This window comes from Ambystoma mexicanum, chromosome 13 (assembly GCF_040938575.1).
Source record: "Ambystoma mexicanum isolate Mex_15411 chromosome 13, UKY_AmexF1_1, whole genome shotgun sequence".
NCBI lineage: Eukaryota > Metazoa > Chordata > Amphibia > Caudata > Ambystomatidae > Ambystoma > Ambystoma mexicanum.
This window is the reverse complement of record NC_090938.1, coordinates 192,384,976-192,409,256: the sequence shown is the minus strand read 5'-3', so window position 1 is coordinate 192,409,256 and position 24,281 is coordinate 192,384,976. Positions and strand designations below refer to the sequence as shown.

General features: G+C 47.3%; 1 protein-coding gene across 1 annotated transcript in view; it reads right to left on the bottom strand.

Moving 5' to 3' along the window:
* The window catches only part of LGR6 (leucine rich repeat containing G protein-coupled receptor 6), a 571,666-nt gene that overhangs the window by 5,667 nt on the left and 541,718 nt on the right, over positions 1-24,281 (bottom strand). Inside the window, exons 13-17 of the mRNA XM_069633599.1 lie at positions 20,690-20,761; positions 18,215-18,286; positions 17,076-17,201; positions 16,037-16,188; positions 827-907 (exon numbers count right to left, since the gene is read on the bottom strand). Of these exons, the coding sequence (XP_069489700.1) occupies positions 827-907; positions 16,037-16,188; positions 17,076-17,201; positions 18,215-18,286; positions 20,690-20,761 (503 nt within the window). The remainder of the gene's footprint in view (positions 1-826; positions 908-16,036; positions 16,189-17,075; positions 17,202-18,214; positions 18,287-20,689; positions 20,762-24,281) is intronic.

Genomic DNA, 24,281 nt, shown 5'->3' with positions numbered 1-24,281 from the left:
GGATGCGAGTTGAATATGGCCCACATCTGATAGGTGAGCCTATATTTAAAAGTTGCTATAAGGGACGTTGCTCGTGGTTATTTCATGGTCTACTGTATCACTTCCAAATTTCGACTAGGGGAACCTATTTAGAACGTTATTCCTCTCCATTGTACAACTCTTCCAGGGGTGGATGTGAGTGCAAGGTGACCATAATAACCCTTCACCTTTACGCAATGATGTGTAAATTAAGTTACACCAATTACATATTATGGGGCGGGGGTTGTCATGAATGGTTCCATGTCATTTCATCGCAGGATGTTTTTTCATGGTTTTTTTAACCGCGATTTTGTTTTACAAAAAAAACCCCATTGAAATGTTTGTATTCTTTTTGGGAGGGTTCTCCCTCCAACCCCCCCATTTCCTTTCATTTGTATTTATTCCCAAACACCCACACCCCATATATATAATTTACTAACCCAACCTAAAAAAATGTGATGGGTTGTTTCGAAATAAAATTAGCAGTAAAATAAACGGTGAAACAACATCCTGCGACGAAAGGACGTCGTACCGTCATGAATAAAGTGGTCTACAAAAAAAGTGAATGAGTCGAGTGATGTGGCCATGAGTGAGACTCCATTGAATTGTGCAAGAACAGCAGTTTGAGAAATAACCCACAGATGGTGTTCACAGACATCAATGAGAGAATTGAGGAAGACACCAAGGAAGGAGGATTCAATCCAGTGATGCGAGGAGTGAGTGAGAGAACACATAAGTGGTTCATTGTATGAGGTCATGACCAGTTGGATCTGCACTACAGATGTGTGAAGAGCCCCCATCCACTTGCCTGGACTTGGGGCACACTGGATGCTGGAATGTGATTTGGAGTCGTCCATCTCCAGCTGGAACTCCTCCAGGTCAAGTTCATCTACGGAGGAAAGGAAAGAGGACTTAAGACACCTTCCATGTGAAGAGCGCATGCGATCAGGGTTGCTTAAATATAATGCATTCCAGTCATTAGTTATTTGTAGCTACTTGTATTAAGAAATGTAACTCATCTATAACAAAACTCCTACAGCGTTGGCATCAATTCAGATTGACAAGCTTTGACGTTTCTCCACTGTCTTTATCCAGATATAATCAACATTTTCTTTTTTATTCTGAAATTGTACTCCCGAATCTGGAAGGATAACTAATCTGTAAACCTAGTTCTATCGGGACTGACGATAGTTAGTGATTCACATGCTATGCGTTTTTCTATGATTGTTTTGGCAATGACCAATAGACCCCCTAAATCTCAAACGTGCTTGATGACACAACACCTTACATTTCCATCTTAAAACTGGAGAACCCTGGAGATAGTGGCGGCTACTGACTTTTTTAGTTTAAGGGGTGGATATACTACCCATGAATGCGTGTGAGAGACCGAACATTGTGAGGAAGTGCAAACCCGGCAAGAGGTGTTCAGGGAGTATCCCCCTGATACCTTTTTTTAAAAAATGTGTTAAAATGATACATTTTACAGCACACTTTCAGTGAGCAACTGTGTAAAAAGTCACAGAGTTCACAAAAATCCATGAGATGCCAGATCACCAATGGTGCACATGAGCATTTTCCAACACATTTTCATGATGCCTTTGCCCACTATATGCGACTAAATACATGGTCATGCTGACTGCACCATTATATATATAAGTATTGCCACATAAGAACATATACTTTTTTTACTTTGCTTATAATGCCATGTCCGCACTGGCTCTGCCAATATATGCCATAAGTGGTAGGGATAGAATAGGAGTTTGGACTAGGACTGTGAACTTTTGATTTGGACTGCAAAGACTTCTTGACTGCCAACAATTTAGTTTGTTTGAAGTAGGGGAAACCACCTCTAGTTAGGGATAGATAGGTTTGTTTATTCTATAAATAAGTCTATAGGCACCACTATGCCAACGTTTGGTCAGACTCCTCTTTTCATGCAACCACACCTTGTGCTGCTTGGTTTCTATCACAAGTAATCAGATTATCACCTTTCTCCACTTGAACAAGCTATGCTTATATCTACCACCATTTGGTCAGACTCCTCTTTTCATGCAACCACACCTTGTGCTGCTTGGTTTCTATCAGAAGGAATCAGATTATCACCTTTCTCCACTTGAACGAGCTATGCTTATATCTACCACCATTTGGTCAGACTCCTCATTCCATGCAACCACAGCTTGTGCTGCTTGGTTTCTATCAGAAGGAATCAGATTATCACCTTTCTCCGCATGAACGAGGTCAGACTCCTCATTCCATGCAACCACAGCTTGTGCTGCTTGGTTTCTATCAGAAGGAATCAGATTATCACCTTTATCCACTTGAACGAGCTATGCTTATATCTACCACCATTTGGTCAGACTCCTCATTCCATGCAACCACAGCTTGTGCTGCTTGGTTTCTATCAGAAGGAATCAGATTATCACCTTTATCCACTTGAACAAGCTATGCTTATATCTACCACCATTTGGTCAGACTCCTCTTTTCATGCAACCACACCTTGTGCTGCTTGGTTTCTATCAGAAGGAATCAGATTATCACCTTTCTCCACTTGAACGAGCTATGCTTATATCTACCACCATTTGGTCAGACTCCTCATTCCATGCAACCACAGCTTGTGCTGCTTGGTTTCTATCAGAAGGAATCAGATTATCACCTTTATCCACTTGAACGAGCTATGCTTATATCTACCACCATTTGGTCAGACTCCTCATTCCATGCAACCACAGCTTGTGCTGCTTGGTTTCTATCAGAAGGAATCAGATTATCACCTTTCTCCACTTGAACGAGCTATGCTTATATCTACCACCATTTGGTCAGACTCCTCATTCCATGCAACCACAGCTTGTGCTGCTTGGTTTCTATCAGAAGGAATCAGATTATCACCTTTCTCCACTTGAACGAGCTATGCTTATATCTACCACCATTTGGTCAGACTCCTCTTTTCATGCAACCACAGCTTGTGCTGCTTGGTTTCTATCAGAAGGAATCAGATTATCACCTTTCTCCACATGAACGAGGTTTGCTTATATCTGCCACCATTTGGTCAGACTCCTCATTCCATGCCGCCACTTTTCTCATTATTGACCTCATTTATTATTGGACTTTTCTCTTTGTTCATGCAAGATAGATCGAGAAATATCATATCTATGATAAATGTAAAGCACAAAAGTAGCTGGGAAGCAATGCAGCGCTGCACATAGAAGATGCACCGGGAGGTTACAAGTAGGGAGTAGGGGCAGTAAGGGAGCTTTGTGGGGTTTGGGAGAGTGGATTTTGAGACTAGGAAGGGGAGAAGTAGCGATGAGTTTGAGTGGTCATCGTTTGGTAAGATGTTCTTTGAAGAGTAGGCTCTTCAGGTGATGTGGACCATGGAGGCGTGGGGGGGAAGACTTACCTGCACTGGTAACTTGTTACAGAGAAATGTTGTGTAGCACCAAAAGGCCTGTTTCCTGGTTTTCGGTCTTGCAGCTCTGTTGTTTCCAGTCTGACAATACTGTGGTCTCTGCTGGTCTATTGCCTCCAGGGATGGTGAGTTTCTGGGTCTGGTAGAATGTTGTTTCAGTTGTGACTGCATTGTAGTTCAGCATGATGCCTGCCTGACGCGATCACCAGTGCAGCTCTTTGAGGATGGGTGGTGAAGTCCATCCTCTAGTGTGCTGGATGGATTTCAAAATGGCCAGGTGGCATCTGCGACTCCGGCAAATAAGGTGCTCCCAGGTGGGAGATGACCAGAGCTTGGCAATTGTTTTGAAACTTGGGGTAGGTTGAAACGCTTAACTTTGCAGAGGAGGGAAAGCTGGTACTATGCTATTTGGATCTTCCTAAAACGAAGAGACACTAAATACAGTCATGCATTCGCTTTATTGCTGAAAAGGGAATTATTACTCTTGCATAAAAAGTCCAAGAAAAGCCTATAAAGTTGTATAGGCTTCTATACCGTCCACATGAATCAAAAGGTACTGTTCACAAAAGAATACTGTCACAAGCTCAACCTCCTGCTAATGGATCCTTTTTAAATTAATCCCTGTGTAATTCCCTACGGGTTTAAAGGCAGAGAAAAGAAAAAACTCCCTGGTGTGAGAAACCTCACAAGGATCCTTTTATTAAAAAGGAATACAATTCGAGTAAAGAACTCCCACCAGTGGCCTCTCAGGGAATCCTTTACTCTATTAATTTTTTTTTTTAAAGTTCATTGATCACAGCGCGAACTGAGCGCTGTTAACGGTTTATCTCGACACTCACTAGAGGGGGTGAGTCTGACACACAGCTCCACACTGTCACCTCCGCGGGCTTGGGCATAAACTGTGGCCCTCACTTGACTAATCACTGGTGCTTCGTGTCACCGCAAGGTACCTGGGCTGCATATTTATAGGTGGTCCCCCACACCTCCCTTGGGGAGCGTCCAACATCACTGCTGTCTCCCGTGCCCCATTAAGTAAAGAAGGGCACTCACATTGCCAGGCCTACATGCACTCCTCTACCCTCTACTGGCAAACATAACTCTGGTTGAGTGAGAATCTTTGGGCCCCCCCCATGCTACAATCAATGCCGGCCTGCACCTAGCATACGCAGCCCGACTAAAATAATTAAAGGGACTCCCCCCACGCTGCAGGTCATTGTTTTGCTGCTCCTGACAAGCCCAGCCAGATGTCTGCCAAGCACCAACTTGAAGAAAGAACATAAAGCGCTGCAGTAGCACAGGAACCTGAGACAGCCCTGGCCAGGCTGTCTCCCAAGTAATGCATTTAGAAGGTTTTACAGTACACAGCACAGGGACGTGTAGCGGAGCAGATCACGTCATCGCTAGTGCCCGCCTCCTCACCTCATTCATACTGGAAGGAAAGCAGGAAGACTGTGCACAGCACCAGGCATCGTCCTTACACCACACTAAAGATATGAGATACGTTATGCACTCTGGCAACCGTATTGAATGTACCCTCGCACTGATGTGGTGGAAGGATGTCAGCATACACCATTGGACATAGAAGAGCTGTAAATGAAGTCAGACCAGAGTAAATTGACATCATGAAGAGAAGAAACTAAGACGTACTGAAACGAAAAGCTGATGATTAAAGAATGACAATGTAACGCAGATCCAGAACCGAAGGCAGGTTAGGCCTGCCGGACTACGAGAAACAATTTGTAGCAGGACAGCTGGAGTGGGGACAGCCAGGGGGTGCGGGGGAAACCTTTAGGGATTGGTAGGGATCCTGCCACCATATCGAAAGGGGGTTGAGTTTCTGTGGCCAGTGGAGAATAAGGTGTCTTCAGTTGTGTTTGAGGCTGTTAGGGCTACATGGAAGAAGTATGTCCGAAAGAAAGGACTGGGAGGGCTCTATGGTGGGTATTTACCAATGGGGGGGGGGTGGTCGACCAATAATTAGAGAGAGCAGGGGGCACAGAGGCTTCAAGAAAATGGGTGTGAGAAGGTGGGAGACGTGTATGAAGGGGAAAACTACTGACTTTTGCAGAATGGTCCACGAAGTTTGATCTCCCGAAGGAATTGTTCTTGGCGTATGGTGCAATAGTCTGTAGATTAGCAGAATTATGGGACGGGATCCTGTAGGAACCGGAAACGAGTCCGGTGTTGCGGGTACTGTTGGAACAGCGAGGATCTCACAAATTTATAAAGCCCTACGAGAGTGGGAACCTAAGACAGTATTGAAGGTGAAAGAGAATTGGGAGGTGAACATGGAGGGTCAAAGAATTGGAAGCAATATGGGAATTAGTCCAGAAGGTATCGTGGAATGCTCGATTTCAGTTTATCCAGTTTAATATTCTGCACAGGGCATATGTGACCCCGACCAGACTGAGGGCGATGAATAATGGGCTACCGGATGAATGCCCCAGATGTGGAAGGGGCCCAGCAGGTTTCTGGCACATGATATGGGGCTGTGGGCTGATCACAGTTTATTGGAACAAGATAATTGAGGGGGTTAATAGGGACAAAGCTGGAGTGCAACCTGAAAATATGCATTTGGGTGTCCCTCCCTGGGGGGAAAAAGCACAAACCACGAAACAAGATGATACAGTTTCTACTGTTGCTGGCAAAAACGACCAGTGGCTATTGCGTGGAAACACCCACAGGGTCCGGCAATATCCATGTGGCTAACGGACGCTCGCAGATGGGGGATTGCCGTACTGGCAATACTGCAGGGGATGTGGCCAGATACAGAGGGGTCAGATGTAACGGTACATTGGGGCCAACTACTGAATGACCTGTCAAAATCCAACGATCTGAAACCACCATGAAACACTTGCTGCAGGCAGCGTGGAGACTGGCGGTTAGGGCGAGCGAAAGTGGGAACGTCACATCATTGGCGAACCTCTCTGAGGAGATGGGAGGCCAGGAAGTGCCGGTCATTGTGTAATGTCGATGGAATGGGAAGAGGCCAGACTGGACTATGCTAACAATATGAACAGGGGTGGAGGTGGGAAAAGTTGAGTTCGTTATGTGATATTTGTTACTATGAAAATGCAAATAAAGTGTTTTAAAAAGGTCTATTCATTAGGTCTCAGACGAAGATAGTGGTGTAACCTGAATCCCTTAAAAATCCCAGAGAAGAAAACAGCCAGCAAGGCCAACTACAAAGAAGAAGCCTTGACTCATGGTCTAGCTGACGAGAGATGGCAGGCTAATTGACCAAAGTGGCAGTGGTCTGATGTTGTTCTCGGCACCTGGGTTTCATTCTGTTCACGTGCTGCTGGCGAGCCGACTGTCCAAGGTTGGGAGAGTATGCCAACTTATCATGACTGGCTATGCAGCGACATGCTATACAATGTTGCAGGAGACAATCTGCTATTATTTTTATTATCAGTATTGTACGTATTTCAAGGCGTGCCTACTAGATAACAGGCAGCCAATGATGTTATTAACACGTATACACACTATAGGTATATATGTTCCCCTAACCAATCTCTCCCCCTCAATAGGTTTTACTTTTTGCCACGTAGGATGAGGTCATTGCTGATGTGCATCGAAGTATAAAGTCTTTGTGTAAGAGAAAAGTAACCAAGAGTGAGCTTCATTTTGTATGGTCGCCACATTTTCCTACTTTATTTGAGCTGACAATAAAGTAGTACTTTGCCATATTCTTTGAGTCTGTCCGGTTATTTGGGTCTGAGGTCATTTAATATGGTAATTTCATCCTGCACATAAGATACGCTCCAAGGTGCTGCTGTACAGACTTTCTGTGTATAGTTTCAAGGGATTTGGTTTATTCTTAAAGAATTTGGAATATATTTTTTAAATAACTCTTTAAATTTATGGAATTTTGTTTTAGGACTGCAGCTACTTAGGAAGGGTAAGATTGTAGATTTCCCCCTTTCAATATAAAAGTGTTGGGCATGGAGATAAGTAATCAAAAGATGAACTAAAGAGATGCTACTCTTGTATTTTGTTTCCCGCCTTTCCATTTGTGTCTGCTAATTGTTATTATTATCCAGAGTTTTCTTCCTTAGGGGTGTTGGGGAATTCCGTCTTAACCATTGCTCTTCATTCCAAATCCACCCCTCAGAGAAGCACCAAGGTGATCTTGAGCTCAGGTAAGTGGGTGTTGGAGACAGGTAAGTGGCAGGTCAAGTGTTAAAGTAAGTGAAATAAAAATATATTGAGCCTGCATACACCTGTCCCCCAATAAGTGCATAGCAACCATCCCTCTCGCTACACCTGTCAAGCGGAGAGAGTAGGACAATGAACACATTTTACTGCTGGAAAATGCAGTCCATAATGTGATTATCACATCACGGTTTCTCTGCCTTTGAAAATACTGCTAATGATAAACCACAGAAAAATTAGCGGTGTGCCAAGTGTGTGAGGCGTTCACTGAAACTATGAATAGGTCACTGTCAATGTGAGTGGCTGCTCGCTTTAGGGTCTCTTTAGTGTCAGTGTCGTGTTTGTGCACAAGAGGCGTGAGGCGCCGGAGTCGGAGAGGCTGCTGATGAAGGTGGGCCAACGGATCCATTCGGCAGCTTCGAGGAGCCTGGCGTTTTCCTGGAGGACATCTTGGGCTCTGTGCTTATGCCTTTTGGTGACTTGTGCATTTGAGAGGAGATGGATCACCCCATTGTCTTCTTTGCATGCACGTCATTGGAATGGTTGCCAGTTACCATGTAGTAGCTGATTGGCAACTACATTCTATCATGTGCTAATTGCAATCAAAAAATTAACACAGATGGCAAAATGATCATTCTAATCCTGCTGGTCTATTTCTCTGTGTAGATTTAACAAGGGGGGTCCTGGGAGTCCCTCTGCCAGACATTAGTCCTGGTTACGAGAGACTTACCCAGAGTCTTTAGCTCACTATCTTTCACAGAGAAGAAATATCCCAAACATATCAGTCTTTGTCCTGCCCTGGGGCAGTCCAGCACCGAAATGCAAGGCAATTCTCCTCTGAACAAGAGTACCAACAGAAACCCCAGACACGTGTTTCGGTCTGGTTGGACCTCATCAGTAGGGTGGATCTGTGCCTCTCTAAGAATAGTGAGCAAGGGGTCCACGTCTGGATTCCCCTAGTAACTTAGGGTGAGACCCAAAGTTACTTAAATATGCAGATTTAACAAGGGGGCCTAGAGACCCAAGCTACTCCTCACTGAGGAGCCCCAACAAGGGCGAAACATGTTTGGGGATGCTTGTGGTCTCGTGCCGGAGGGATGTGGCCTAGCAGTTTGGGCTGGACTGCCCCTTTTGGGGTGGGCCAAGCCTGATTTGCATATGGTCTTTCCCCTTCTGTAATGGCTTGGCAGGCGAAGAACGGTGGTCTGGAGGGTTGCCCAGAGCAATGCCAGTGGTTAAGATTCATTCTAAACCTTCCAGCCATCATCTCCTTGTTTTGGCTTTGTCACCCCGAGTGGGACGGGTATGCCCAGACGTGGGTCCCGTGCCTGCTAGGCCTAGAGACCCAAGCTACTCCTCACTGAGGAGCCCCAACAAGGGCGAAACATGTTTGGGGATGCTTGTGGTCTCGTGCCGAAGGGATGTGGCCTAGCAGTTTGGGCTGGACTGCCCCTTTTGGGGTGGGCCAAGCCTGATTTGCATATGGTCTTTCCCCTTCTGTAATGGCTTGGCAGGCGAAGAACGGTGGTCTGGAGGGTTGCCCAGAGCAATGCCAGTGGTTAAGATTCATTCTAAAACTTCCAGCCATCATCTCCTTGTTTTGGCTATTTCTCTGTGTGCCATGAATTCCAGGCACCGGGCATGCTTGGTTATGCCATTGATTTTGCTGGGCTCACTAATGGCTTATGTCGATGTGTTTTAGCTGTATCATGTATGTCCTTGGGTGTCCATGAGGAAGTTACTCCTGTACCAGATGCCTTTAGCAAGAATCTGTCTACAGACAGTGACTAAATGGCATGGCGCCGATGAGCAACTCGCTCAAGGTGCCTTGGCCGCCTGCAACTTAGTCATGCACATGGCACCCATTAGAGACTTGATAGCTGGCATGGTGCCCATAACTGTTTTGCACATTAGCATGGTAGTAACGGCTTGATACCCAAGAGCAACGTGCATATTGACATGGTACCAAATGCGCAATTACATGTTGGCATGGGACCAATTAGCATACTGGCACAGTGCCACGTGCAAAACTTGCATGTTGGCAATGTACCATTTGGCATGGTACCAATGGGCAACTAGCATAAAAGTCTGGTACCCAAGAGCAACTTGCATATTGCCCTCCTCTGCCGCCAACCCTCCCCCGCCCCCACACACACACTTGCCTGGTTGGGCCTGTACCCTTGTAGCCCTTCCAGCCCCTTACCTCGCACTTAGCTCGTGGACCTTCCTTCCCCTGCACTCTGTGCTTTCCCCCGGCTCTGTTCACCTGGCCTCCCCTGGCGCTCATTTCCCTCACAGGCCTTTCTACCCTGGCCACCACCCTCCACCCCCACACTTCTCCTACAGTACTTCCACATTCCGAATGTCACAGGGCGTAGTAGGATCATTTTTTGTTTAGTCCTCCCTGTCCCCTCTTGCCTTGTTGCGCCTCGAAACACATTGTGTATAGGCGCATTATAAGTACCCAATAAAAAATAAAAAAACAATAACAATGGTACCAATCAGAAACATGCACATTTCTGATGCACATTACATACTGGCATGGTACCAACCATCAACTTGATCCATGCATACCTCTCAACTCGCGCCATGAAGTCTATAGACCCACCCGCCAAGCCACCTATTCCATCCATAGACTTGAACGGGCTCTCACACTCTTAAAACAAAATCATCTCTTTCAACCTGCCCTGCAATTCACAAAGGTCGGCCTGTCAATGGACAGACACCTATTGGCAACTTGCTCAATGGTCCACCACCAACTAGCACCAAACATATTCTTACCGGCGTGTCTGCAATAACTGCCTGGAACAAATCTACGCCTGCGACATTTTGCTAATTCCCATTTTCTGTGAGAATCTGGCATTTTGCCAGGGTATGACTGGGGCCCAAAATCAGTTCAGGGACCAATGGAAAAGTGGCCCATAGTCACGCATTTCAACTCATTACTGTCTACTATCTTTGGTAAAATATGATGCAAAAAATACTTTGAAAACACATTAACTCAGTAACATTGGTTAGAACTCTTGTAGTAAATTAAGAAACGGGACTACTCTAGCCAAATAAGAGGACCTTTCTAGCCAAAAAACCTCGGGCACACTAAATTCGCAGGCTGGCAGTTTGAGCGCCTTCATACTCGATGCATACTTGTTATATGTAGTTTGAACCCACCACTGAGCTCCTCGTGTCAATATTCAAATATATGCTGTCCTGGCTGTGCACGCTCACATTAGTTTTTCCCTCAGGCGCGGACAAGCACATCACATCACCGCCAATCGACTCCCTCTCTTTCTCCGGCAGGTCGGTACCACGTCCGCTAGCACGGCCCAGAAAGAGGTAGAAACGCCGCAGGAGAGAGATAGCGATGCCTGGGGGAAGTGTTAAAATGGAGTTCAAAGAGGAGATTGGGCCCGAGACTGGGGTCGTAAGTTTCATTCGAAGCATTTTTTTATCTGTTCCCAAATATAACCACTAGATGGCAAGCGCGTTCAAACAATCTGTATCTAGTAATCAATACAGACTGCAAAATGTATCACCGTTCTGCTGGCGTGCCCAGGATGTAACTTCCAAGAGAGCACTTTTTGCAAACATTTTAGGCCCTGGTTATGTCATTTTAAGGGTCTCCCAGCATGTTGGCCAAACATCTGAAATGATTAGGAATGTATAAGGCATTCCTCTGGGACAATGATCAACTTCCGGCTCCTCCTTCACCCTCCGATAATTAATGATAAGTGCAGACATTTTAATAAAAGTAATTGCTGCAGTATTTCATTTTGTTTATTTGCCAGATGACAGGAACACAAATGACCGAGTGAGCACCGTATGCGAATCAGAACATTCCAAGAGCCCTATTCCAGTCCCATTGTTCACTTCCAAGAGGCCAATCCCATGCGACCGCTTGCCTACCTAGGTCATCTGTCACACTCTCTCACAATGCCATGCTACTGATGTGTTGTTTGTATAGCACTTACGCCTAAGCGCTGTACATAAAATATATTTACATACATTAACCAACCGACCCGAAGTTGGTACTCATTTATCAACCTCGGAAGGATGGAAGGCTGCGTTGGCCTTGCTGTGATTTGAACATGCGACCTGCAGATTACACATAGATGGCAGCAGCGAGACCTCAACCCGCTGAGCTATTTTACCAGCTAGGTGATATCCTTTTCAGGGAAATTCTTCAAAAAACATACTGTCTAATAACTGAGGAAAAATCACTTACTGAAAGCAGAAGCAGCATATGTTATTTATAAGGCACCTGTACACAAGTAGCGCCACAAGACAAGGGAGGGGAGACGGAGGGCAGATAAGACATACAATGCCACTAGGCCTTGTGACATTGGGATCGGGCAAGTGCAACAACGCGAAGTGCAGGGGAAGGTAGGGGGAAGTGCGATCAGGGCATCATGGCTCTGAGCAAGTGCAGCGGGGCTCAGGGTAAGTGCAAGGAGGCAGGGGGGCTGTAGGGGTTACAGTTACAGCACGTAGGTGTGTAGTAGGCCAGGAGGCAGTGCAAGGAAGGCTGGTCATGGAGGAGCCTGTACCCAGTGAAACCCTGCGGGTACCAAACAACCAGTCGGCGCCGCAGACAGATAAGCTAGCAAGGAAACGAAAGAGATGGCAGAGGAGAAAAGGAAGGTGTAGAGACGCTTCTGGAATTTCAGGTGGTCCGGCTCAAGTTGGAGGGTGGCAGGGAAGCCGTTCCAGATACAGGCACTGCAGAGGAGAGAGATCTACCCCCGCCCCCTCCCCCCCCCCCCCCGCTCTCTGCTTGGAGAAACGTCTGACCCGTAGAGAGTTCGAGGTAGCCGAGCGAAGGGCTCTAGAAGGAAGGTATTTTGGCAAAGAGAGTTGGATATAGTGAGGTCCCCAGCCCCAGAAGACCTTGTGGACGATGCAGAGGGTCTTTAACTTGACCCTTGCTGCCAATGGGAGTCAGTGGAGAAATTTCAGGGCAGGAGAGATGCAGTCCCTGGGCTTGAGGCCAAGGATACGTCTCACAGTCCTGTTCTGGATTAGTTGCAGGGGGCGAAGAGTAGAGTTAGGAAGATTGAGAAAGAGGCTGTTGCAGTAGTCCAGCCTGGAGAGAACCAGGGCTCTGGAGACAGTAAGTTCTGGGGGAAGGTGAGAAAAGGTAGAATACCTCTGAGGAGGTGCAGCTCGAAGTGGGCTCAAGGAGGGCAGCCAGATTGAGAGAGGGAAAGCAGGAGCAGGGGTCCCAATGAAAAGGATCTCAGTCTTTCTGGCATTAAGGCAGAGATCGTTGGAGGCCCACCAATCCTGAATCACAGATAGACAATCAGGAATGAGCGGGGACGGAGAGGAGGCTGAAGAAAGCTTGAAAGAGAGCTGAATGTAATCCGCATAACACTGAAAGTTAGAAGAGAAGGTGGTGATCGGGAGGGGCCAGATAGACACTGAAGAGCCAGGGTGAGACGATAGATCCCTGGGGAACACCACTTGTGGAGAGAGAGGTGGTGGAGAGAAAGGACCCAAGTTGGACCTGGGAGGGTCGGCCCAGGAGAAAGGAGGTCAGCCATTCCAGGGCCTGATCCGTGATGCCCAGGTTCTCATGGAGCCGATTGATCAGGATGGCGTGACTGACCATATCAAAAGCAGAGGAAAGGTCAAGGAGGATGAGTACATAGGGAGAGCTGGATTAGAGAGCAGATCTTCATGGGTGTTCAGAAAACAGTTTCCGTGCCTCTCTCTGCTCTGAAGTCAGACTGATGGTCATGAAGACTACCAACAGATTCAGTGTGTAGAATAAACTGGGAGATGGTAAGCTTTTCCAGGAAAAATCGAATTTGGGCGATAGTTTGCTGGACAGGTAGGATCAGCAGAAGGCTTCTTTAGGAGGGGAACCCAAGCGAGTGCTTGATCAGGGAGGGGAAAGATCCAGTGGCGAAGAAAATGATCAAGGCTGGTGCGAGGGTGAAGACGTGGTCCTTAATAGTTCTGGAGGAGTAGAGGAGCACCTATTTGGACGACACTTTCATTGATCGGACTAGTCTGGAAACATTGTCAGGTATTGTCAGAGAGAAGGAGGAGAAAGGAAGAGGAGAGGGAGACATAGCCAAATGGGGCCTGGGAGAGGTAGAGGGCGAGAGCGAGGAGGAAAGCGAGGACAGGATGTCACTGATTTTTAGTGGTGAAATAAGATGCCAAGGCATGCAGAGGGCTTGGGAGGGAACAGGAAAGGTGGCGACTGCAGTAGGATTGGCCAGCTCCTTCCAGATTTTAAAGTTTTCAGCCATGTTGTTAGAGGCTGCAGAGATGCAGGCTTGAATATGGACCATCTTCTTGGAGACAACAAAGAGTCTGTATTGCCTTTGGAGCAGGCGGCAGGACAGTTTATCCGAGGATGCGCCAGAAGCCCTCCACTTCCTCAAAGCCACCCTGCACTTACGTTTCAGGGCGGCGAGATCTGTATATTCGTGTGGAGGGTTATCGGCCAGGATGCTCCTCTTCTCACGCCCCCGCAAACTCTTTATTTAGCTCGCTCATTGACCCCAAGACTGAATGTGTTGCAGATTCAACCAATGACATATGAGGCCTTTCCCATTTAACCAGAAATTCACAACCCCAGAGCATTCCCTCCCCTTATGTTTACTTTTCATGACACCCATTTCAATCTATTGCTTACTCCCAAGGGTGCCTATTTCATTTCGCTGCTGGCCCTTCTGAAGTCCATAACACATCGCTCTTCAAAGAGACCCATTCCATCCCTTTACTTACTTCCCTAGAGGACCCTCACATCCCATAACTTTCCCTAAGATACCCATTCCTCTGCATCATGCATGGCTACTCCAACTTGCATGTACCGCTTCGCCCTACCCACTATGCACGTGTAGGGGAAGAAGCGATGTACATGATGCAAAGATTCAGGGTTGGAATCTAGGCGGTAGAACTCTAGGGACTCTCTGATTCGAGTGGTGCAGATTAGGGTTGGAGGTCACCCTCGTACTGGAGTGATGCAGGTCCGAGTTAGAGCAGATGGTTGGACCTATGGGAGCCCTGGCAATGGAGTTCTGCAGATCAGGGTTGGCGGATAGCGTAACAACTGTGGGTGCCCTGGAAATGGGATGCAGGGTTAGAGCAAATTAGCACACAGAGATCATTATTGACCTCCTCTCAGCCAATCAGAATGTTCACAGTGCAGTCAAATAACTACTGCTATTGAGTGCATTCTGAACATTCCAAATTCAAAGGCAGACAGGGAAACAATAATGCAATTTCCAGGAAAGACGTCTTTTAACAAGACACTTCCTCTCTAGGGGGACCTGTTTCTTCACTGCACAATGCTATTTAAAATACCAAAGAGAAAGCTAACACATGGGAAACTGTTTTCACTTTTTGATAGAGAAAGTGTATTTTTATATGACTCCTAATGCATGCTCATGTTAAACTCTTAACATATGATCACCTCGTTTTTTAAACACTACAAAATAAAACCATATTTAGTTTACTGAGTTTTTCCATTTACTTTCTCATGATTAAACTAACGTCTTTCACTTCATTACAAAAACATGATTTGCTAGTACCACTATGTGCTAATATTTTTATATACCTCGGGGGCTCATAATCGCATGGGCTAAACCCCTGGTACTGGGGTGCTGCAGATCAGGGTTACAGCAGATTGCGAGGACTGGAGAGAACCCTGGCACCAGAGTCATGCACATGGGGGTTAGAGTGGATTCGTAGACCTGTGGAGAGCGGGCACTGATGTGATGTGGAGAGCGGGCACTGATGTGATGTGGAGAGCGGGCACTGATGCGATGCAGGATAGGGTTAGACCTGTGGAGAGCGGGCACTGATGTGATGTGGAGAGCGGGCACTGATGTGATGTGGAGAGCGGGCACTGATGCGATGCAGGATAGGGTTAGACCTGTGGAGAGCGGGCACTGATGTGATGTGGAGAGCGGGCACTGATGCGATGCAGGATAGGGTTAGACCTGTGGAGAGCGGGCACTGATGTGATGTGGAGAGCGGGCACTGATGTGATGTGGAGAGCGGGCACTGATGCGATGCAGGATAGGGTTAGACCTGTGGAGAGCGGGCACTGCAGTGATGCAGGATAGAGTTAGACCACACTGTTAAAACTATGGGGCCCTTGCACTGGAATGCTGAAAACCTGGATTATAGTACAGTACATTGTGGGAACTATGGGTGCCCTTGCCCTGGAATGCTGCACACCTGGATTATAGTACAGTACATTGTGGGAACTATAGGTGCCCTTGCACTGGAATTCTACACACCTGTATTATGGTACAGTACATTATGGGAACCATGGGTGCCCTTGCACTGCAATGCTGCACATCTGGATTATAGTACAGTACCTTGTGGGAACTATGGGTGCCCTTGCACTGCAATGCTGCACACCTGGAGTATGGTACAGTACATTGTGGGAACTATGGGTGGCCTGGCACTGGGTGCTCTCTGGGCATCTCACTCGCTTACCTGCATTACCCGGATACAAGCCGACTGCTCTCTTGTAGGCGTCTTCACCCTCCGTACCAAAGTCTTCCGCTTCCCACTGCCCCAGTGGCTTGGAGAAGCCGCTGCAAGCGCCATACGCGCAGCATTGGTAGGCATAGGGAACCTCAAGAATTCTGGGAAAAGAAAAAAGCCAGAAACAATTGAACTCGGAAGGAATTTAAACACAAATCTTACAATCCGAGCAAAAGTGTATGGGGAGAGGACTGTATTGGTAGAGCTTTGGAGATCCTTGCACTCAAGTGCAGCAGCGCTTCACATCAAGGTTGGGTGACTTAGTAGAATTGTGGGGGCTTCTGACGATGACCTAGGGGAACTGCCGGGAGGATAGCTCAGGGGCAACGGGCTCCTCTTGGAAACAAGACTGCACTGAGAAGCAGGGGATTTGATACCCAGCCCCGGTCCCGCGCTTAGAGGATGGATTCCGGCCTGAAGTGCAATAAAAGAACCCAATTCATTTTTCAAAATTATATGTTCTCCGCCATCCAAATATGACATCATTTGCAGCAGCATGAATTTTCATGCCGGTGCAAATGCTGTGGATTTCTATGGAGTCTGCGGCTTTGTATACCAGCAAAAAGCATGCAGACTCCATCAGAATCCAGGGTATGCTGGGTGTGCAAAACGGGCGGGGGTATAAGCGTGGAGGCCACCTTTTCCACTCCTCTTTTGCACTCTGCCATGCAAATGACGAAAATTCAGCAGCAGGGACGTGTCACTGCTAAATTGCAAACATAACCGGTCACCTCCACCGAATTATGGGGAGCTCGAGTATGAGCCATCCCCGTTTTGTGCGCGTGCGCTCTTTCAAAACGTTTTCAGAATGGGCCTCAACTCACCTAACCATGGGTGGGGTTTTTTCCAAGGAGAAGGTTCTGATAGTGCCCCAGTTAATATCATCTTGGATTGTCTTCTTTGGGAAGGGTCAGAGAGAACCCCCCCCCACTCAATTGAAATTGGATGAACCCTCTTCGGAGAAGGTTCAGAAAGTGACCCAACTCACCTCATCTTGGGAAAGCTCTCCTTGGAGAATGTTTCGGACAGCGCCATGTTCCCCTTCAGCTTGAGGTGCAGCAGTCCACCGAGGCCGGCAACCGGGAGGACACTGAGCTGGTTTTCCGTGAGGTCTCTGCTGGGACAAAGACAGTCTGCTTAAGAAAGGGGGTCTCTGCCGCGTGGAGACGAGAAGAGATGTCAGCATTGCACAGAACACTTGCCAGGATGGAGACTCATTAAGTAACTTGTGGAGTGAAATTGAAGGAATACTAGTACATTGAAATATATGAAGCCAGTTATGGACGCTGGAATACTGCTTTGATGTGTGCTAATCCATTGATATGTCATTTAGAACGCGCCTGTACACACGTGTTTCTAAGCACGACCATTGATAGAAGTAGTGTATGATGGCATTGAAAGGAGTGGAATGATTGTCCTTTGAGATCAATAAAGGACTACTATCAATCCACAGAATTTTGGAGACCAGTTATTAAGGCGTCCCTAGTTCTTCCATGCGCACGAGGCCCTTGATGGAAGGACCATGAGTCCAGTGAAGCACATGAGTCCATTGATGTACTAGTGTGTGTCTAATGTAGTGCATGAGATCCGTGATGGATGAAGTGCAACACCCTTGAAGCGTTTAAGGCTGTGATGGATGAAGTGCCAGACACTGGTAATGTGAGGCACCAGACTCAATTGAAGTGTTTGATGAGTATGGTAGATTAAATGAAGGTTCCATGTGTTAATATCCCGCACAAATATCGCCATATTTTTGCAGCAATATTAAGGCAATGAACCTGCAGGGGACACCCCCGCAACCCTTGCATTATTTTTAAAGTAGCGGGGGACACCCTTGATCCCCAAAACCACAAAAATGACCCCCACCCTAAAATATTGCCTATGGCCGTTCCAGACGACCATATATACAGCGATATTTTTGGTGGGGATAATATGCAGTGATACCAAAATTAAACGCCATTTAATTGTAGGAGGGTAGTGATGGGAGGTTTGTATCATGACATTAATTGATGGACTGAGGATACCTTCCATTAAAGGGGTTGTCCGGGTCTATCCCTGGCTGATTGTTGCTTGCAAGGTGATTAAGGGGAGATGTTTGACGGCATATTGTACCCTGGACACACTTACAGTTTAATGAGGGAACGCAGAGTTGCAAATGCCTCGGGGTGAACGGTCCTGATGGAGTTGCTGCTCAGGTCTCTGGAAAGAAACATGAAACGTGCATGTCATTCACAGAACACTAGATCAGACTGAATTCAGTCACTGACGTAAGCATGCACAATCAGTGCGATGGAAGACATAAGCTTTACTGCCTTTAGTTGGGAGCAGCCCTTGCCAGCCAGGACACCTGGAGCACATGACACACATTCCACAATGACCAAATCAAACACACCACTCTTTGAACTTCGAAAGCCTGCACCATGTCCTAAAGCCATGGGGTGATCCGGCCCATTTCTTACCCCTTCCTATGCTTTCTGAAAATAATGAGCGCAGAATCAGGTACCCGGTCCTACTACATGGCACCATTCGCCCTGGCGTGTGGTCATTGACTAACCACAGTTATCCGTGGTTTCTCCGGAGTCGGCCCCGCTGGATCATGGTTTGCCAGTGAGGCTGGCCATGGTTTTCCTCTGGCAGGTGCCAATGCTGCTGGCAAGCTGCACCATGGCATATTCATCACTCTCGCGGAAGTGGCTGCGGTACATTTACTAACCTTGCAAGTTACATCACTGTCACAAAACTGGGCCCCAATCTAATAATGTCAAGTCAGGGCTGCAAGGGCAGAATGCCAAAAGAAAATATTGACTAGTTTTGTCTATGGACGGTTTGTTCTCTCTCGCTCCCTCTCTCTCTCTTCCCCCTTTCCCTCTCTCTTTTACTCACTCCATATCTCTCTTTCTCGCCCCATTTCTCTCTCTTTCCCTAACCCTATCGCTCTCTCTCCCATCTGTCCGTCTCCATCTCTCTCTCTCCACCTCCCTCTCTTCTCTTTCTCTGTCCTTTTTCTCTCTCTCCATCCCCATCTCTCTCTCGTTCTTTCTTTCCCCTTTCACTCTTTTAGTGCCTCAATATCTCTCTCCCCATTTCTCTTTCCCTCACCCCATCTCTCTCTCTCCCATCTGTCTCTCTCTCCATCTCTCTTCTCTTTCTCTCTGTCCCCTTTCTCTCTTTCTCCCTCCACCACATCACTCTCTCTCCCATCTGTCTCCCTCCATCTCTCTCCCTCTCTTCCCTTTCCCTGTGTCCTCTTTCCCCCTCCATATCTCTTTCTCCCTCCCCACATTTTATTATCTCCCCTATCTGTCTCTCTCCGCCTACCTCTGTCCCCTTTCCCTCTCTCTTCCATTCCCATCTCTCTCCCTCTCACTTTCTTCCCCTTCCCCTCTCTTTTACTCATTCCATATCTTTCTTTCTCTCCCCCATCGCTCTCTCTCTCTCCCATCTCTCTCCATGTCTCTCTCTCTCCCCATCTCTTCCCTGTCCCTCTGTCCCCTTTCCCTCTCTCTCCCTCCATTCCCATCTCTCTCCCTCTCTCTTCCCCTTCCCCTCTATTTTACTCCATCCATATCTCTTTCTCTCTCCCCCCATTTCTCCCTCTCTCCCTCAGCCCATCGCTCTCTCTCATCTGTCTCCCTCCATCACCCTCTCTTCCCTTTCCCTCTTTCTCTCTTTCTTCCTCCATATCTTTCTCTCTCCCCACATGTTTCTCCCCCCCCCCCTTCCTGGCTCCCTCCATCTACCTCAGTCCCCTTTCCCTCTCTCTCTCTTTCTCTCCCTCCACCCCATCTCTCTCTCTCTCTCTCTCTCTCTACCTCCCCCACCATTCCCATTTCTCCACATCTATCTCGCTCTTTCACTGTTCTACTTGTGTCTTCTCTGATGACACTTGCTCTATTCCCTAACTTAGAGCATTGGAATATCAGGGAACCGGCTGGGTGGAAAGGGGAAGGTTGGGTCTGCGACCCGCCTCTTTTGAGTTGTTTTTGACTACAGCTCCAATCATTGACTCTACTGGCTAGGGCTGATGGGAGCTGCAGTCCGTACAATCTGGTGAGCCAATGATTGCAGACCCCTGATGAAGCTGAACATGAAATAATGAAGAGTTGAAATAAAATGGGTCAACATTTGGAGTGACGCGATAGGAACAACTCGGAGCATTGCACTCAATGGCTTTAGAAGGATAGTAGAGACCTTTGAGGAAGAGAAGCCATCTCAAGGCAGGAGGAATCGTGGCACAGGACTAAGGCGGGTAACAGGATGGGAGCGAGTCGCCAGTATGAGCAATAGCGAGGAACTATGGCTGCTATATTGCTAAGGTCATGAGGGTTATCTTTATCCATCCCAGGCTGCATACCCACCCACCATACTTGTCTGCTAGTGCTAGGACATATTTGCATATAGATATCATTGGTGGGGGGGGAGAGTTACAAGTACCACCACCCATTGGAAGAACTGGAAGAAAGCAGGCCCACCCATGACAGGGGCAAGAAGTCAGCTATGAGCACGAGCTTTGCAAGGAATATCGCAGGACTGCAGGGCAGCCTCCACCTCCCTTGCAGCACCCCCAGCCCTGCAATGTAGAGCGGCGCAAGAGTTACTTACATGGACCTCAAGGCCCCCAGATGCAGGAATGTGTCCGCCCCCACGGCCTTGATCCTGTTGTGCTGGAGACCTCTGGAGAGACAAAGCGAGAGCAATGTGAGAGCGTCTCGAGGTAGCAGGTTTCACATGCAGCGCGTGCTGTCCCTCCGTGTGGCAGCAGGAGACAGCACGCCATGCCCCGGAGACACAGTGGGTGGAATATCAGAAAAGCCTGATGCAGCCAGGGGGACGGTGGGTGATTCTTCTGACAGGCTGGTGCCTCTGCAGGCTAATCCAGCTGCTACAACGGCACTTGCGTGGGCCTCATTGCCAGTGTGCTGGTGCAGTAAAAAGAACATGTGGATTGTATTGCAGCATTTTTACTGCACCCCCAAATAACTGTCAAATGCATGCACTCAGAGTGGAGGATGTACCTTTTGCAACGTCCTGCAGGTAAGTCCTCCACTTCAACAGCAAAGACTGCAAGAATGAATGTAGGAAGAATGGATGCCCGCCACAGTCATTCCTCCAAAGTCCCCATGGAGTAGATGTGCAATCTAGCAGTAAATCGCACAGGTTGCGCGGCGTAGCGGTAACCCGAGGCGTTGCTGGGAGGGGCGGGTGGGGGATCTGAGGATGTTATAGCACCAGGTTTTTTGGTTGTAGTCCCGGATAGAAGCTGAGGGGTTACAACCAAAAAAGCTGGCTAGCCCCCAGTCCTGACAGTCCAAAAATTAGCGTAGCCCCGGATGGCGGTAACCGCGAAGAACATATACAAATGCCACCATGAAATGCTGGGAAATCTTTGGGCTGCTGGCCGCGCAAGATTACGACATATAAATACAATTGGTGTCTAACTGGGAAAAAAACATTAATAGAGTGACCATCTTCGAAATACAAATATTGAAATGATCCCTTTCAATTTCCTATAGAGGATCCATTTTAGTTCATTGTGACATATCCTTTGTGGATCGGCTTTGCAACACACAGCCAGCCCCTACCATGAATTGGACAGAATTCTGTTTCTTCTGATGTGACATGCTCCATCGACCATGATGTATGGCCTCGGTTTCCTTTTGGGACTTGTAAGAGCGTGCCCCCGATTACCCTGCATCCCGCTCTTCACCCAGGCTGCCTTATAAGCCTGGGGCTTCCCTTCACCGTTCCCACCTGGAGGGTAAAGTGGACTTCTGCCTCTTCGTCGGCCGGGCTTCGGAGTACAGGTATCCCGGGAGGTGAAGAGGAAGAAGTTCACTTTTGGTGGGTCGGCACAGCGATACGGCTGGGTTGCCCAGTTTGGCCTACCCTGTACACGCAGCCCATACTGGGCAGCTCTTTATCTTAGGCCCAGGCATCCCCAAGCACGCTGCCCGGGCCATTTGATATTACGGAGCCCATCTGGTATGACCATGGCGGCTCGACACCTCAACTACCCCATGTGTGGGTAGGCTGCTCCTGGCATGCAGCATAGCTCTGAGGGTCTCTTGCGGGCCACTCCTCATACACGTCCCTCCGCCACAATGTCTGTGGGCCCTGAGTGCCGCTCGAGGCAGCAATCCATTCCTCCACCCTCCCCCTCGCAGGGAGTTATTTTGTTTATTCTTCTCGCCGTTCTGTTTTATTCTTTCCTACCCATACCCAGAGGTTTCTAAGCGTGGACCCGGGGATCGAACCTGCGTTGCTCCATGTTGTCTTGTTTCCAAGGTGAGCACGTTGCCTCTGAGCTATCCCCCCGAGACTATCTGTCCTTTCTGTTCAAATCTTCTTTAGATTCTTACCTCCCTGCCCAACCCATTCTTGAGCATAGGAGTTCGGTCCCTTTGTTTTCTTATCAAAATTCCATTAATCCCAACGGTAGGCTGGATGGATTAGTCCACTGCAAAACACACACACATAAAGAAAACACACACTACTTTAAATAAAGTATTATATTAAACCTGGTGTCTGTGTCTTTCTTTCAAGGTTTCTCCCTTAGTGGCAAGCATGCAGCCCTTTCTGGCTGGGCCTTCTGGGCCACGGGCTACAAGTATTCTTAAGGTTTTTCCACTTAATGGGGAAACAATATTAAGGGTCCAAACTATTTCTTATTGTGGAATTTGTTTTTATGAAAATGGAAGAGGGGTAAGCGCATTAATAAGCAGATGTTACCATTTAGGTAAAAATCCAATGGGGCAATTTTTCGGGTATTAAAGGGCTACATTGCAGGGATTTGGGACTTTTGGAATGCCGCTGCTTTGCCGCAATCTGAAGATGTGTTCCCTAAAGAGATGCGGCATGTTCTCAAGTCTGCCTCCCATGTTGTGCTTTGCACAATGAGTTGCACTAACCTCACAGAGGATGATATTAGATTAAAACCTATCTTGATCTGTAGGCAAAAAGCTGTGGGGAACCTTTTCAATGGACACTCTTAACAGAGGACCTCAGCGCCCTTGGTATAGATGGTGATTGTCGCATGGATTGTGCAACAACGGAGAAAAATGTGGTTCCTTTACTCAAAAATGAAGAAGGTAGTTGCACTTATTCCTTCATGCACCAGTTTTAGTTAAATGAAAAAAAGAAGAAACTCCACTCAATTGGAATGTAGTAATTGTGAATTTGTATTATTTAGAACGAGTGCCCTTTGTGATAACACGTGTTTCAACGGTCTGCGCCGTCTTTCTCAAATCAGGTTTCTTCTTTTTTTCATTTAACTAAAACTGGCGCATGAAGGAATAAGTGCAACTACCTTCTTCATTACTATCTTGATCTGGTTCGCACTTTGGTCTACCCTGAGTGCAGCCCTTGCAAGGAGAATACTATTGGACATCAATGGTAGGTCTTTCTCCTGTAAAGTCCCATGGCTGTGTTTAACGAAACAAACCTTTGCACAAATGAATTGGCCACCGTGGTTTTCTGATCCTTGATCAATTACCAAAGCCTATACACACATCGTTACGGAGTAAGATCTAGGGAGACAGAGACATCAGAGAAGCTTTTCAATTATCTAAAGAGTTCAATAGTGTCTATTCAATTTAAAAAACATGGGTGTAATTGAAAAGTATCCAATTTCAATACCAGATGTCAGTGCTACAAATTTCTGACAATCATTTGCCAATTGGTCGCGATTTAGCTCATTGGAAAAGGTACCTGGAAGAGCCAACATTATAGGGCTCATTTCGAGTATGGCGATGCAGGAAAAAAGTGGCAGTAATGAAATTACCACCACTTTTCCGGCTGCACCACACTGAGTTTGGCCCTGGAGTAGGGGATGTACATCCAGCATCATGCTGGGCATCAATCCTCCCACTTTCTGCTGTAAAACTGGCATAATCGGCAGAATTACTGTGGCGGTAATTCCACTGGCAGTAATTATTTTCCAAAATACCCCATTCAGTCTTATGGACTCCAAATTAATGGGGACTAACAGCGCCACCACCACTTGAATATGGCAGTAAATCTGCCAGACCAAGTGGCAGTAATGTTAATTCCTTTGGATGGTATTCTGGTGGATTCACCACCAGAATACCACCAAACTCGCATGTCTTTTTTCGTTTCACCTCAGAGGATCAGAGGGATCCACTCAGTGCAGGCCAGCTGTGGTGCATCTGCAAAGAATCCCAGGTTACGTCTGGTT